Source organism: Poecilia mexicana, unplaced genomic scaffold, assembly GCF_051168715.1.
Source record: "Poecilia mexicana isolate PSO_F unplaced genomic scaffold, ASM5116871v1 scaffold_2, whole genome shotgun sequence".
NCBI classification, from domain to species: Eukaryota; Metazoa; Chordata; class Actinopteri; order Cyprinodontiformes; family Poeciliidae; genus Poecilia; species Poecilia mexicana.
The window spans coordinates 48,998,326-49,010,575 of NW_028263371.1; the positions used below are offsets into that span (position 1 = coordinate 48,998,326).

General features: G+C 36.0%; 1 protein-coding gene across 1 annotated transcript in view; it reads left to right on the forward strand.

Annotated features, from left to right (window-relative positions):
* The first annotated feature begins 5,415 nt into the window (after positions 1–5,415).
* stxbp5l (syntaxin binding protein 5L) overlaps positions 5,416–12,250 on the forward strand; it is a 43,791-nt gene continuing 36,956 nt past the window's right edge. The window contains exons 1-5 of the mRNA XM_088008360.1: positions 5,416–5,465; positions 7,578–7,640; positions 9,374–9,528; positions 9,968–10,040; positions 10,882–11,029. Of these exons, the coding sequence (XP_087864486.1) occupies positions 5,416–5,465; positions 7,578–7,640; positions 9,374–9,528; positions 9,968–10,040; positions 10,882–11,029 (489 nt within the window). The remainder of the gene's footprint in view (positions 5,466–7,577; positions 7,641–9,373; positions 9,529–9,967; positions 10,041–10,881; positions 11,030–12,250) is intronic.

Here is a 12,250-nt window from a genome sequence, read left to right on the forward strand (position 1 = left end):
ATCTGTTTGTCCTTACCTTTGCTGTGCATATATGCTCACTGCGCGTCAGACACACTTGCTAAATCATCTACAAACAGTTGAAAGAATTGTGTGCTTTCTTGTCATCGGGTTCTGTTTTATTTATTTTTTCTTTTGGTGTCAGTTTGCCCTTGGAAATTTGCACCCAGTTTATTTGGCTGTTTTCTAAAATGTGGACTTCCCAGACATTATGAGTTCTGTCTGCCTACTTGGACCGCCGTGGCGTTTGTTGCGACGGTTTCTTTGAATTTTCAGACAGTCTGAATTACGTCAACAACTTGCCTCCAATCTCAAAGTCAAACTGATATAAACACGGTAAACAGCCATTCATCATGCTAAATTAGGTCTGCTGTCAAACATCACATACCTCTGAGAACATATTGTGCAGTATTGATTCTCTATCTGCATATTGACAGTGTGTCTTCATTCTCCTTTACTTTTCGATGTTGCTAATGTAAAACTTCAAGGTTGCAGGATGTTTCTTAAGGGCAGCTTTTATTCTCAGCTTCACACGCCCATTTCCATATTTGAGATGTCACACTGTGTGTCTGCTCAGCAGGAGAGCCATTTCCGCCCGCTGTCTGTGCTCCTCCCAGCGCCGCTGATCTCCTTCTCCTGTCATCTGTGATCAGACGGCATCAATCTGCTCTTACCTTTTGTATAGTGCGTGCAGAATTTTGTACCCATCAGTACATGTGGAGAAGAAATTAGGTGTTGTTTCAGGTCCAAAAGGTCCTACCTTCCTTTGAAGTAGTTTTACATGTGATATATATTACAGTATAAATATGTACAATATCTGTGATTAAAAAAAAACTGTACAGTCATTGGGATTCCTTTGTTTCCATCAAAAAACAACAAACATGGTGGAGTTAACAGTGTGATGCCTCATCTCTAGGGTCAATGCGGCTTGGTACACTATTTTACAATCTGGCGTATTCAGGGGAGCGTTCCCACCACCAGTTGGACTTTCACTGGTCAGCAGGAGATCCAGTGATCTCCTGGATTTATCTTATCTTTGGTGGATTAGACGAAAGAACATTTCATCTTATCCACATAATATCTGAACGTTTTTAGACCTCTTGCATTATTTTATCCCAAATAAAACCACTTCAATCTTTAATTAATTTGTCTTAGAGGTTTGGAGATGCTGACTTCAGAACCGCAACCTTTTGGGTTCTCAGAATGACAAAAAGGTTCAGAATCCCTCCTTTTTTCATCTGAGGAACACTAGGATGGATTAGGCTCATCAGAAACGGAGCATAAGATCAACCTTCAAAGCTGTGGGTGTTCAACAAGTAAACTTTTTAGAACCGCTGCTTTCCAGCATACCTTAGTAATACATGACTTGAACGTTTTAAAGATGATTAGTAAAATTTGCATGCAGATGATGCTATGATATATCTAAATGTGAGACTCTACAGTGGGCTGCAGCAGTCTTGAACAAGCAAATGGCTGATATCTTACAGGGAACCATTTTGTGTCCAAGTTGCACCTGAAGTGCTATTTTATGCATCCATGTCTTTCTTATAGCTCTTACTTTATCACTAGTTTTATATAAAGGTGTTTATACAGGTAGATTTAAAAGTTAACATTTTAAAAGTATAACCAAAGACTGTCTCTAATTAAAATTTGACCAGAGGACTTAATGTTTTATGTTCTATCTTTAATTAGAAAAATCTACTCTGACTCTCCAGAATTGTTCAGAACCTTCAAGGTCTTTGGAATTAAAGTTAAATCAGCGTCTTGATAAACTTAATGTCTCATATTTAAAATATGCTTCATAGAACATATCAAAGGTGGCAAATATTAAAAAGTCGTTGCATAAATTTTAGTAATCTGGTACCACCATGTAAACTCTTAGTATAACTCAATCCTTCTTATCAACATACAGTCTGATAATGTGAAACCTACATCAATAAAACATCAAATCAAAGTAATGCTACTTTATTTTTCAATTGTATGAAAACAGTTGTTAAATTCTTGATGCTTAGGTTAACCAATTTCTTTCTAACATTTAAAGTGAGTGGTTTTATTCAGTCTCATCCAGTCATTTAAAACAATTCTCTAAAATAAAAAAAGGACTTTAACTTATAAGTTATACTATCGTTTTTTTAATGGTTTTATTTTTTTAATTTATCACACTGTTGGAAAACTTTTAATTAGTAATTCTTAACTTCATGTTTTTATGGTGTTTGAATATAGCACGATGCAGAGATCCAGTTCCTTTAGCCTTTCTCTAAAGGAGAAAGACGAGAGAACATGATGTTAAAGTAAGGCACAAGTGTATCAATCTTAATAAGTAACATAATAAGAGTCTGTCTACTGGTTTAAACTTACCCATCTCAAGGCACAACTGGAACTGTATTATGAATAATAAAACAAAAAAGCAGATATCTGAGCAATTAGAGCAAAAACGTTTTGACCTTTAGTTTTTTTTTTACTTCAATGTTGAGCTTCTATAATTGGACTCTGACATTTGTAAAGATTTAGTACTACATTCATGTAATTCCCTCTTCTTGTAGTACATTAAACCCGAAGGCTACTTTTTAACTTAAACTGAATATATTGTGAAAGAGGCTTTTATGTAAAATTTTTGAGCAGATCTGAAATTGGCGTTGCACTCATGTTTTTAAAATGTATAAATCAACTAAAAAAGTTTTCTAATATTTAAACAGCAAATGTGTTTTCATTATCCTGTCAATTTGATTGTAAAGATGTCCTTTTAAGTTTTAAACATGCGTATCTCCACAGTTGACGAATGTGTAAAAAAAGGCCTAAAAGAAAGAAGCTGAGGACAAAGCAGCTGAAAATATGGGAGAAAGTTGTGAAGAGTGATGGCCATGGGTGCATGTGCAAAATTGAACTTGGGCATCAGTGCATAACACAATGGCCACCCGAGAATGAAGAAGGAATAGAGAAGTCTCTAGCTCAAATGTGAGCTCGTCAAACCAAGATTTATATGGTTATTTCTGCAATAAGCAGGAGAACGACATCAGTAGGAATTCTGTCTGAGAACAGTAGCCTGGAGACTAACAGGGAATTAAATCATGCTGTGGTGAGCTCTGCCTACCTGTTTTTTAATTTGTGAGATAAACTTGAATTCACAAAAGACATCTTAATTCAGCATTCAGACAGCATTCTGCTCTGGTTCTAAAGAAAATAGTTTCTCTGATTTGCACTGTTAACGATGCATTTTCTCTGAACAAGTGTGTCAACAGAATACTTCTGTCAATGAGCCATGCAGTGGTTGCTGAAAACATGCTAACAATTTATGGAAGCTACTTAACGGCTCATTTTTGTATGTCATTTTTTAATGTTTTATTGGTTCAACTGCAATGAAGTTGAAAACCTTTCTTTAATTTCAAAGCACAAAGTGTTTTGAATTGAAAGAATTCAAATTCAAGAGGAAATGCTCACCATCTTCATTTTTACAAATGTGTGTATAAAACAAACTTTTGTGTGTTGTGTTACCAGTTGTATGTTTATTTGGCTCATTCCTATTACAAAGTTCTTTCTTGCTAAACAAAATGGTCCAGTTTCCACTTTGAATAATAATTTAACATGTATAAACTTGACACATGGTGGTGAAGGTTCATTTTTTTATAATGGCTTGTCTCCACAGTCTCTCAGTGTATCATAGCAGCTCTATTTAAAATGACTTGTCTGCTTTAAACAGCTGAAACGTTGATCGAGATGTGTTGTGTGTCGTATCAAGAGTTATAGGTTTTCTAGTTAAAAAAAGATGAAATATGCCCTTTAAAGTTTTATGATTTTGTATTTCACTTCTTGCCACTCCTCTCTGCAGCTGCTTATAGGATTTGAGGGTGGAACCATTGTGCAGTGGGACCTCCGGGCCAAGAAGGCCGACTTCAGAATCTACTATGATGAGGTTCGCTCCATTCCTTGCTTTAATACACTGATAGAAACTGCACTTATGTGACATTTTATTTCTAAAGAAATTAAAACAAAAACATGAAAGGCAACTTCTTAAAAGAATGTCAGAGTTTATTAGCTACATTTTGTTGGAATTGTTTTCTTTAGAAGTAAAAAATAAATAAAAATAAAAAAATACCCACCTTAATTAACAATGCAACTAGTTGTTAATTACTTAATTTGTCGAAATAGACTAGTTTCAAAAGAAAAGTGCCATTTCCTTTTATTGACATTTTACTCAGAAAGACAGTGGCTATTGATAAAAAAAAAGCCGCTAGTCATCATTTCTTCTTCTTATTAAGTGAAACAATTTAAGCTTTTTGCCTGCCAATACTTTTAAAGTCAACAAAGTGCAGCACAATTAAGATGTCTGAGCAGCATCAAATGGTATTGTCTTCAACAAGTCTGTCAGCATCCAATTACCGTTTCTTCAAAGAGTTGTAATTGGAAGGATTGGAGCCTGCAAATGCTCCTGCCATTGAAGTTGTCCTTTTAAAGCTTACACAGTCCTTTCAGCTGTCATAGGTGAAGACCCAGAGAGTAGTGAAGGATATAAGCATTTACCTTCTTTATGGTGTGTAATCGTCACAACTTGTTTGCCATGTTGATGTTAGTCTGAAGAGACTTTCCGGTAAAACGCAAATACTTTCACGCAAAAATGGAACAGACATCACAACGTAACATCACAACATTTCAGCAAGCTCAGATTGTAATACAGATATTAAAATGATCTTAAAGGTTAAAGATATGCTAGAGTTGATACAGGTCAGCCAAAGTGGTACATGTATAATCTGCTGTCTTCTAAAGAATGTAAAAACAATGATTTTCAAAGAAACTGGTGTTTGTTTACAATTTAAGCTAAGCATTTAAATTGTTATTGAATCAAATAAATATGTATGTTGTTTGTGTTGTCCTACCAAATTTTACTTGAATCTTTTTTTTGTTTTTTTCATTTCTAATCTAAAGCCAGGCATCCTTAGAGCCATATTCCCCTTGGTATTGTCACTTTGTGCACTTCCACTTATGCTGCCACTCTTATCTCCTCTTTCATTAGGAGAGCTTTCTGTGGCTCATCGTCAATGTAGCATAAAAGTTGTGTCTCACACCTACTGAGTTAAAAATGAATTTTTAAAAAATTGGACTACTAAAGAGTAAACGGCTAAATTATCCTTTGGGTTCACCCAGAACAATTTGTGAGGAGGGCAATTGCAGGAATGCTGTAAGCTCCTAAGTAAAGCACGGTGGCACTAAGTGTGATTTAACAAGAAATGGATAAAGCAGACTGTTTGCAGACCACATATATATCTATGTCTGTCTTTAGGGAAATGTGAAAAGAAAGACTTGATTTTATGGAAGTAAAATATTATTTTGCCCTGTCTGATTGGTACAGGCTATCCATTCAGTCAGTTGGCATCATGAAGGGAAGCAGTTTATGTGCAGTCACTCAGACGGCAGCCTGACGCTATGGAACCTCAGAAACACTACCAAGCCATTCCAGGTCACCTTTCCTCACGGTGAGATATCCACTCATTCCACTTCTCAAATTCCAGAGAAAAACATGCAGCTGGCCTGTTGCCTGTGTGCCTTGCATTGCAAAGGTGTTTATATCCCCTGACGTTTTCACCATTTCACTATGAGCTGCAGTGTATTTTTGAGGATTACACAAAGCAGTGCATTATTTTGAAGTGGAAGGAAAAATGATGCATGGTTTTCTAAAATCTTTACAAATAAAAACCAGAAATGTGTGATGTGCCTGTTCATAAAATGTCCACAGTACCTTTAATAAATTACATGCTGCCAGTTTGCTTCTCAGATCAACCACTTGGTGAATGTAGTATTGCTCTAGGTGATTTAATCTCTGTATTAATATAGTTGTGTTGTGAAGCCCTGAAACGTTTAGAGTACACCTGCAAATCTACAGAGATGTGGCCATCCACTTAAACTAATAGAGTGGGCAAGGAAAGCATTAATCAGAGGAGCAGCCAAGAGGCCTGTGGTGTCTCTGGAGAAACTGCAGAGATTCACAGCTCAGGTGGGAGAATTTGTTTACAGAGTAACTATTAGTCATATACTTAAGTATCTGGTCCCTATGGAAGAGTGGCAAGAAGCCATGTTTGGAAGGAATGCACAAAAAGTTGTTTGCAGTTTGGCTCATGTCAGGCTTGTTAAAGAAGGTAGAGATGGAGGTAGAATCCTATTGTGAAACATGACAGTGGCAGCAACATACTGTGAGATTGCTTTTCTCTAGCAGGGATGGGGAAGCTTGTGAGAGCGATTGGGGAAAATGGATGGAGCTAAATACAGAGCAATACTGGAAAGATGTAAATTAAAGGGCACAAAACACTCGAGATTAAGGAATAGGGTAACTTTTAAGCAGTATGTGAATGGATGGTGGTTGGTGTTGATGAGATGCCAGATTGTTTTTGTTAGATATTTGGAAAACTGTGTTTCCCTTTCCTTCTGTTTTACAATTATTTGCTACTTTTTGTTAGTGTAGAAACAGAAATACAATCAAAAACTGTGTGTAAGTTTGTAAAAAAACTGTATATTGCAAAAGCAACAAATGTATATAGCTTTAAACCTACAAAGCTCTTTGTAAATGAAAACCTTTCATTGCACTGAGGGACCTGAAAGATGCAGATTCAAAAATATTTAACATATTTGTGAACACGTAAAAAACTGCCGTATACACATCAACAAATTGATTTTTATGAAAGTAAGATTAGAATATTATGATCACATGAATTTATGATTAGAATAGTAACCAAATCCTATTTTCTTTTTTATGCTGTTTGTGATGAACATTTTAACAATGTGTGTGTTTGTGTGTTTAAGCATGCGAGTGAAAGAATGAAATTAGCCGTAAACTCACTCTAATTGAACCAGACTAATTTTCACTTCCTCAAAGAAAGAAAGAAAACCTTCAGAATCAGATCGCTGTGAAATCTTAAGCAGTGGTTCAGCTGAGTGATTTCCATATTACGCTTGAAAGATTTCAAATGTATTCTCTTGCTTTAAATTTTCCTTTCCTGGCTTTGTTTACTGCCGGGACATCTTGACCTTGTCAGATTTCCATTCCCTCACCGAGAGCTGTGAGATAACAGAAAGTTGAAGCAGAAAGGAAAGATGAGAAGGTAAACATCGGAAGGATGTTTTTGGACCCAAGTGAATTCTTAATTTTATTTTGTTTTATTTCATCAAAGATGATCTTAATATATGGTATATTGTGTAGGTCTGACCTGAAAGATCTCAGTAGGTAAGAACAATGTCAATGATTTGAAAACCAGACAGGCAGATCTGGAGAGTCCAGAGACCCAAGATTTTGAATGACGAGACAGCTAGAACTCAACAACCTGGACTCGAAGGGTATCTGGAGAGGTTGGAGAAGATTGAGGGGAATCACGCTGTGGGTGGAGTTACGGTACACTGCAGGTGACTGTCATTGCTAGGCAATGCAGAAGACCAAAACTGTGGGTGGAACTGCAGGAAAGACACTCAGACAAGTGATTCAGTCCAACTGATTACAGCAAAAGGCTCAATGAAAGAGAGCAAAAACAAAACCCAGAGAGAGCAATGCTACACAGAAACTAAAGCTCTCCGCCTGCAGCCTTCCTTTCTTTCTGAAGGTTTGCTCCGGGACTGGTTCCAGCTGAGGGCCAGCAGACTGTGGGCTCCCTGACAGGGAACTGGTGAGCAGAGGGGTGGCCAACTGGAAGTCAGCATTCAAGTCTTAATTCAAGATGTGGTGTTGATGCTGAATAAACAGACTCTCACAGTTTACAAAGGAAAGGGCACACTTTGCCTTTAAAGAGCGCTTTGTGTATTTTACTCTCACAGGCTGGAGCTTATATAGTTGTATGCTCTGGGACTGGTGGTATTAAAGAGAAGATGGTCTCATTGCTGCCTTAATTATGTTACACAGTCTGGTAAGAATTTGTCTTGACATATTACTGATTAGTTTTGAGTTGATTTTAAGAATTTAAATTAAAACTGATTAAAAACTAGATGCAAAATTCTAATACAAGATATGTTTGGCAAAATAATTTCTCAGGTTGCCTTCTGGTTATGCTTTATTTACAGTCTTTTGTTATATAGAAAGTGATTTATCCAAGCAAATCTTCTCTAGTTTAGGCTTTTGAAAACTTTAGGCTTTCTAAATAGAATTTACTATATCAGAAAGTCAGCAAAATTCCTGAAATGTTTCCCAGTTGCCATAATCAACTGTTTTTTTTAGCATTTCCATGTCAGCATTTAGGAGGTAATTAGCTAAATAATGAGGGACACCATAGTGTGTGCAATTCACACAAAGAAATTTGTGAACAGAGCTTGTAAATTTGTGACTGTAAAACATTTTAGACCCAACATGGAGTAAAGAATAATTAATACACACTTTCTGCCAACATGTCTGACTAGATGGATTTAGGAAAAAGGTTTTACACTCATTTCCAACTGGTTTGACAATTTCACGATGTCGCAACCTTGACATTATTAGTTAAAAGTATAATAAATCTGTAAAAATATCATTATTTTATTCAGCTCTTGTCCAATTGGACATTTAATCCATGTCACCATATTCAACTTGATATTACAGGCTGTAGAAATTGTCATGCTTTCAGTTTTTCACAAAAGCTTGGCTTTTGTTCATCGTTCTGTTCCCATGAAATACAACTCAAGGCCTCGCTGAATTCAAGCTGAGATAATTCCTCTTTGAGTAAACTGCCAAATCATTTCATTATAAGAACTGGAAGGAAAATAGCTTTTTGTATTGCAGTGACTGTTACAGTGATCTGTCATTCCACCAAATAAAAAAAAAAGAAAGAAATGGAAACATTTGTGTTGAAATCTTTTTATGACTTTACTGGCAAGACATGTTACTCAGCCTATGTCACCAACAGAGGACAGAACTATCAATGTGAAATAGTGTGTACACCAATAGAGAGAAAAGTCAACTAAATAGTCAACAAAGTAAATAGTGATGAAGCAACCCATGTATTTAGGCTAATCTGGAATGTCTGAGAAAATATCCATAAAAATCTGATAGCTAATCTCCTGGAAAGAGATTATTAGTTTCAGTTAATTGGAAGTGACTATTACATCTTCATTTTTTTTTCCCCACTCATTTAGGAAAGATACAGAAGGACGGGAGAAAGGAGTCCTGCAAACCAATACTCAAAGTAGAGTACAAGACCTCAAGGAGCAGGTATGAGAATTAATTATTGATTAAAGTAACTCCTCATTAAACGTGTTGTGTTTCATTTGTTCTATCTTATTACTTCTGCTGTGAATTCAGTATTTTGAAACTGAATCCATGTGATGTGATCTACTTATGCATAATTTGATACAATGATTAGATGGTCATTTTTGGCTTCTGCTAACACAGACCATGCAAAGTTACTAAATATAAATTCTTCTTCTCCAACAGCGAGCCTTTTGTTATCTTCTCTGGTGGTCTTTCATACGACAAGGCTGGACGGCGGCCAGCTTTAACCATCATGCATGGCAAGGCCATCACGGTTCTGGAAATGGACTATCCTATTGTGGAGTTCATGGTCCTCTGCGAAACTCCCTACAACAACGGTACAACTTTCCTTCAGCTCTGTTCAGATGTTTTACAGCCATGATGACATCGTTTGTTGGCATCCACAAGATGTTTGAAAATGTCAGAATAGAATCTTTATGAAGCTTCTACACATTAATTAGCCAACATCAGACATCTCAATACACTGTGAAAACAGGGTTACTATGATAAACACGTCGTGGGTCAAATGTGGATCAGTACCGTCCTGGATTGATTGATTCAGAAGTACATGAAATTCAGTACGTTAGAGTTTCCGGGTATTCATCATCGGAGAATTTTCCGGAAGTAAATAAAACACATTCATATTTTCCGAATGATTTATACTTTTGATGCAACATTTCTTTCTCTGCTCTCATAATGTTTGTAAGTACTTTAATGTTATCCTAAAAGTGATTAAGGAAGATTAATTGGATCTAAACGGTACCATTTGCCTTGCAGAAGTCCAGGACCCTTATGCGGTGGTGGTGCTGTTGGAGAAGGACTTGATTGTGGTGGATCTGACACAAAGCAAGTAGGTGCTTCCCAAACTGCAAAGACCTCCACCTCAAAACATTTTTTTTGCAATATTCAACATGATAAAAGAAGAAAAGCATTAAAAGTTTCACCTAAGGCTGAGCTTCAAAACATAAGAAAGCTCTTTAGCCCTCTCAGACTCATCAGTCAGTCCATCAGTCTATCAAAAATGTGTTCAAGCAAATTTCTTACTTCAGTGGAAACACTTTTGTATGAGAACTTTTCAAGTTTTAAGATAAGAATTGTTGTGAATGTGGCCTCAGATGTTCTAATCCAAATACCTTGCTTTCAGGGTGAAAACTCTACCAGCTGGGTTAATTAACCTCTAAAGGGTGATGTGAAGATAAAAGCTGCTGATGAAAAATGTTAACAGATTAACACCTAAGCCCTCAGAGTACATTTGAATAGTAGATCAACACTTCAGTATAAATTAGTTTGCTCAGTAAATTAGATTTCATAATTACAGCAGTCAGATATAAATGTCTCCTGACGGTTGTAGTGGTAGCACAAACAGATTGTATTACACATTCTTATTGATCAGCAGGAAGTTCTGTTTAAGCTGACACACTGCTAATAGAAGTCTATTCAATAAGTAAATAAAGTTTTTTGCTGTGCTTTGTTGTGACAAACTTAATTTCTGAGTCATGTGTTTTAATATTTAGATTTTGTTGTAGACGTGTTAAAATTTACTGTTGACAAAATGGTTTGAGATCAGAGATCTTATTTTACTGACTTTGTAAAATACAAATTTCTGTCCTCTGTAGTTTACAGTGCTTCATATTTTGTTTTCTCTTATTCTAATATCACATTATGACATTTAACATTCTTGTGTCTTTCAGCTTTCCTGTGTTTGAGAACCCATATCCCATGGATATCCATGAGTCTCCTGTTACCTGCACAGCTTATTTTGCAGATTGCCCACCAGACATTATCCCCATTCTCTACTCAATAGGAGCTAAAAACAAGAAGACTGGCTATAGCCACAAGGTGCAGAAGGTTTATTATCAAAATGAAAGTTTAAGAAAGATCTCTGTTTTCTTTCTTGTTGTTTTAGCATAGTTGTTGTAGGATCTCTTTAGTATTTTATTTAAAGGCATTCAATGTGCATTTTAAATTTTACTATGATGAGTGATTATGAATTATTATTTAGCAGCAGAGGTGACTTCACACTGGGTGTAAACACGGTGTTTAATATTTTTTTTTATTTTATTTTTGTAGATGTCAAATTTCTTTTGTCGTAAACACAAGTCTGAGTAAAATGTAGAGCATTTCCTTAACTCTGAGATTTCTGAGAGGCTGTTAACATTTCCAAATCCAGTATGTTCTATCCCATGTAGAAGCTAAAAGATAGGATGTTCAGTCTTCCTGTTATCTGCTGACATGTCACTCTCTGTTTAAAAGTATTAACATCAGACATGGCTTTGCAAAAAATGTGGTTTCTTTTTAACATATTTTTATGCTTCCTCTGACTTCACTTTCATAAAATAACCAACACTGACACTAAAAACAGCTTAGTTTCTATTCAGTTATTTGTTTTCCATTTATTCAGACATGGGAATAATTGCCTGAGGAAATGTGATGGATTATCATCAAGCTCTGTTTAATTTTAATTCACTCACTTTTAAATTGAAGAGTGCAAATCTACATATTTTGTCAAATGAACATTTATTTAATAAAAATATTATTGGGACCACCGTTGGTCAGCAGTGAAAATATGCAGATTTTATAATGATTTTATTTGTTTTAAGGAATGGCCAATTGGTGGCGGAACATGGACATTAGGCTCTCACACTTATCCAGAAATAATCATCACAGGGTAAGTTGGAAATACTGGAATGATATTATAAAAAAAAACAAAAACATGTATTTCTGGGATGTCTGGAAGCCTTTGTCAGCTATAAAATAAATCCAAAGGAGTAACTTTACACACCCGTGTTATAAGTAATGTCTGAATAGCATTGATTTAACACGTGTGAACTGAGTCCATGCAAACCAAGCTCAGGAGAAAACGGCACTACCCACAATGCTTTTTACAGGACTGACAGACATGTTAACTTGTTAGGCTTGGACACAGGAGGGTGCCTGCTTCTGAGCGTCAGCCGAGTCGAGTCTTTGATGCCGATATGGAGATGCTTTCTGTGAAGAGCACAGTGTGAAAAATCTTAAAATCTCAGATCATAGCGACACTTGGCCTCAGAAAAACCTCAG